The 2,263-nt window shown below is 38.5% G+C and overlaps 1 protein-coding gene across 1 annotated transcript; it reads right to left on the minus strand.

The window, feature by feature from the left end:
* Window positions 1-980: 980 nt before the first annotated feature.
* On the minus strand, window positions 981-1,614 carry LOC112997764 (uncharacterized). The gene is made up of 2 exons (XM_041005473.1): window positions 1,127-1,614; window positions 981-1,039 (listed from the first exon to the last, which is right to left on the minus strand). The coding sequence occupies exons 1-2, from the start codon at window positions 1,566-1,568 to the stop codon at window positions 981-983; spliced, it is 501 nt and encodes a 166-aa protein (XP_040861407.1). The 5' UTR covers window positions 1,569-1,614.
* Window positions 1,615-2,263: the final 649 nt, after the last annotated feature.

The following is a 2,263-nucleotide window of genomic DNA, read 5'->3' on the forward strand; positions in this document are numbered from 1 at the left end:
TGTGGCGATCTTGGCACTGTCAGTGGGCGACGGATTCCATGGTCTTCACAATATTTGTTGAACTTATTTGAAGTGAACTCTCCTCCTCGATCAGATCTCATGGCCTTGATGGAAAGACCACTTTCTTTCTCCACGAGGGGTTTGAACTTCTTAAAGTTTTCAAACACTTCTGATTTCTCCTTCAAGAAATAAACCCAGGTTTCTCTAGAATAATCATCAATAAAGAGGAGAAAGTACTTATTCTTACCAAATGAATTGGGTTTGATTGGTCCACAGACATCGGTGTGTATGAGCTCTAGCGGCTTTGTTGCTCTTGTTGTTGATTCCTTTGGAAAATTTTTACGAAATTGCTTCCCAATTAGACATCCTTCGCAAAGTTGGTCTGGGTGGTTGATGCTAGGCAAGCCTCTCACCATCCCCTTCTTCGCTAAACGTTCTAGACCGTCGAAGTTGAGGTGCCCGAACCGTAGATGCCATAGCCACGAAGAGTCGGTATAGCAAGCCTTGAGACACTTTGCCACATCATTTTGAATGTTCAAGAGGTACCACTTGTTTCTTTTCTCTTCAAATTTGTTTTGGCACGCGAGTAGCAAAGTTTCTTCTTCTCCGCCTTTTTCTTCTACAAAGTTAGCTTTCTCTTCAACCTTCTTCGAGAATCTACACTCGGATGCGTAGTGACCAATCTTGTTGCAATTGAAGCACTTGATTTGTGATTTGTCATACCTCGACCATGAATTTCCTCTTCCACGACCTCTTGTTACTTGTGGATTCCAACTTCTTTCTCCATTGTTGAATTTGTTGGAGTGGTTGTTGTAACCACCTCTTCCTTCTCCTCCATGTCCTCGTCCACGTCCACGATCTTGGCCGCGACCTCGTCCTCTTTGGCTCTTCTAATTTGCATAGTTTGCTTCCTTTATGTTGAGTTGTAGTAGTTGCTCCGTAGTCTCCTTTTGTTTAATTTTTCTCTTTTGTTTTTCTTCCTATGCTTGTAAGGAACCCATGAGTTGCTCAATAGTCATGGTCTTTAAATCCTTCTTTTCTTCAATGTTGGTAACAATGAAGTCAAAACTTGGATTTAAAGTTCGAAGTATTTTTTCCATGACCTTCACCTCATCAACATCTTCACCATTTCTTTTAAGTTGATTGACTACGGCCAATGCTCGAGAAAAATAATCAAAAATTGACTCGGACTCCTCCATAAAGAAACGCTCAAAGTCACCTCTAAGAGTTTGAAGACGAATCTTTTTTACCTGCTCAACTCCTTTGTTGCAAGTTTGAAGCTTATCCCATGCTTCTTTGGCCGTCGTTGCGTTGGATATCTTCTCAAATGTATCTTCATCCACCGATTGATAAATGAGAAAGAGAGCTTTCTTGTCTCTCTTTCTTGACTCCTTCAACGTCTCCTTTACACCTTGGCTTAGCGAGGCTTCATCTTGCTCCTCGAAGCCATTCTCTACGATATCCCACACATCTTGAGCTCCTAGTAGCGCCTTCATCTTGATACTCCAATTATCATAGTTGTTCTTTGTGAGCATCGGCATTTGGAAAGGAAAACCTCCATTCGCCATCTTTTGAGGATCTTGAAGCTCTGATACCAATTTGTTGGAAATAAGGCTTTTTATGTTTAGGAAAAGTGTTTAGGAATATTGGAGACTTTGAATAGAAACTTGATAGGAAGGAGAATTCTTTATGGAGGAGAAAACTTTGTATTTTTGCTTGATACAAATGTGTAGGATTACATCTCTATTTATACTACTCTAAGGAGAACTCTAGACACACTAATTCTAGAGAGTTCTCAACTCTAGAGATCCAAAGAGTATTCTAGAGAATATTACAACCATAAGAAATATCTAGACACTCCAAACACTACAAGAATTCTCTAGAAACATGACCCATAATTACTTAAGCCCAAAATAACTAAGTCCAAGGAACCAAATAATTAATTTAGGCCCAAATCAAGTTTATATTTCAACAATTCCATGTCACACAAGTTTGCTTCTTCTAGCCACGGGAGTAATAAATATGATCTTTGAAGGCATGCAATCTTAATCCAGTGACTAATATCAACTAAGCAAGAATTTCGCTAAGCAAAATGATGACACAAAAGGACAAAAATGAAAGTAAAGGGGTTGTATGATAGAGCATTACCACTTCAAAGTAAACTAGAGAAAGTTTATAATTAACTTGTAAGAGTTTTAGTTTTAAATTTTAATAATACCAGGCTTAGTAAAATGAATTAAATTAAAATGAAAAAAGTCAACAG

This window comes from Glycine max, chromosome 9 (assembly GCF_000004515.6).
Source record: "Glycine max cultivar Williams 82 chromosome 9, Glycine_max_v4.0, whole genome shotgun sequence".
NCBI lineage: Eukaryota > Viridiplantae > Streptophyta > Magnoliopsida > Fabales > Fabaceae > Glycine > Glycine max.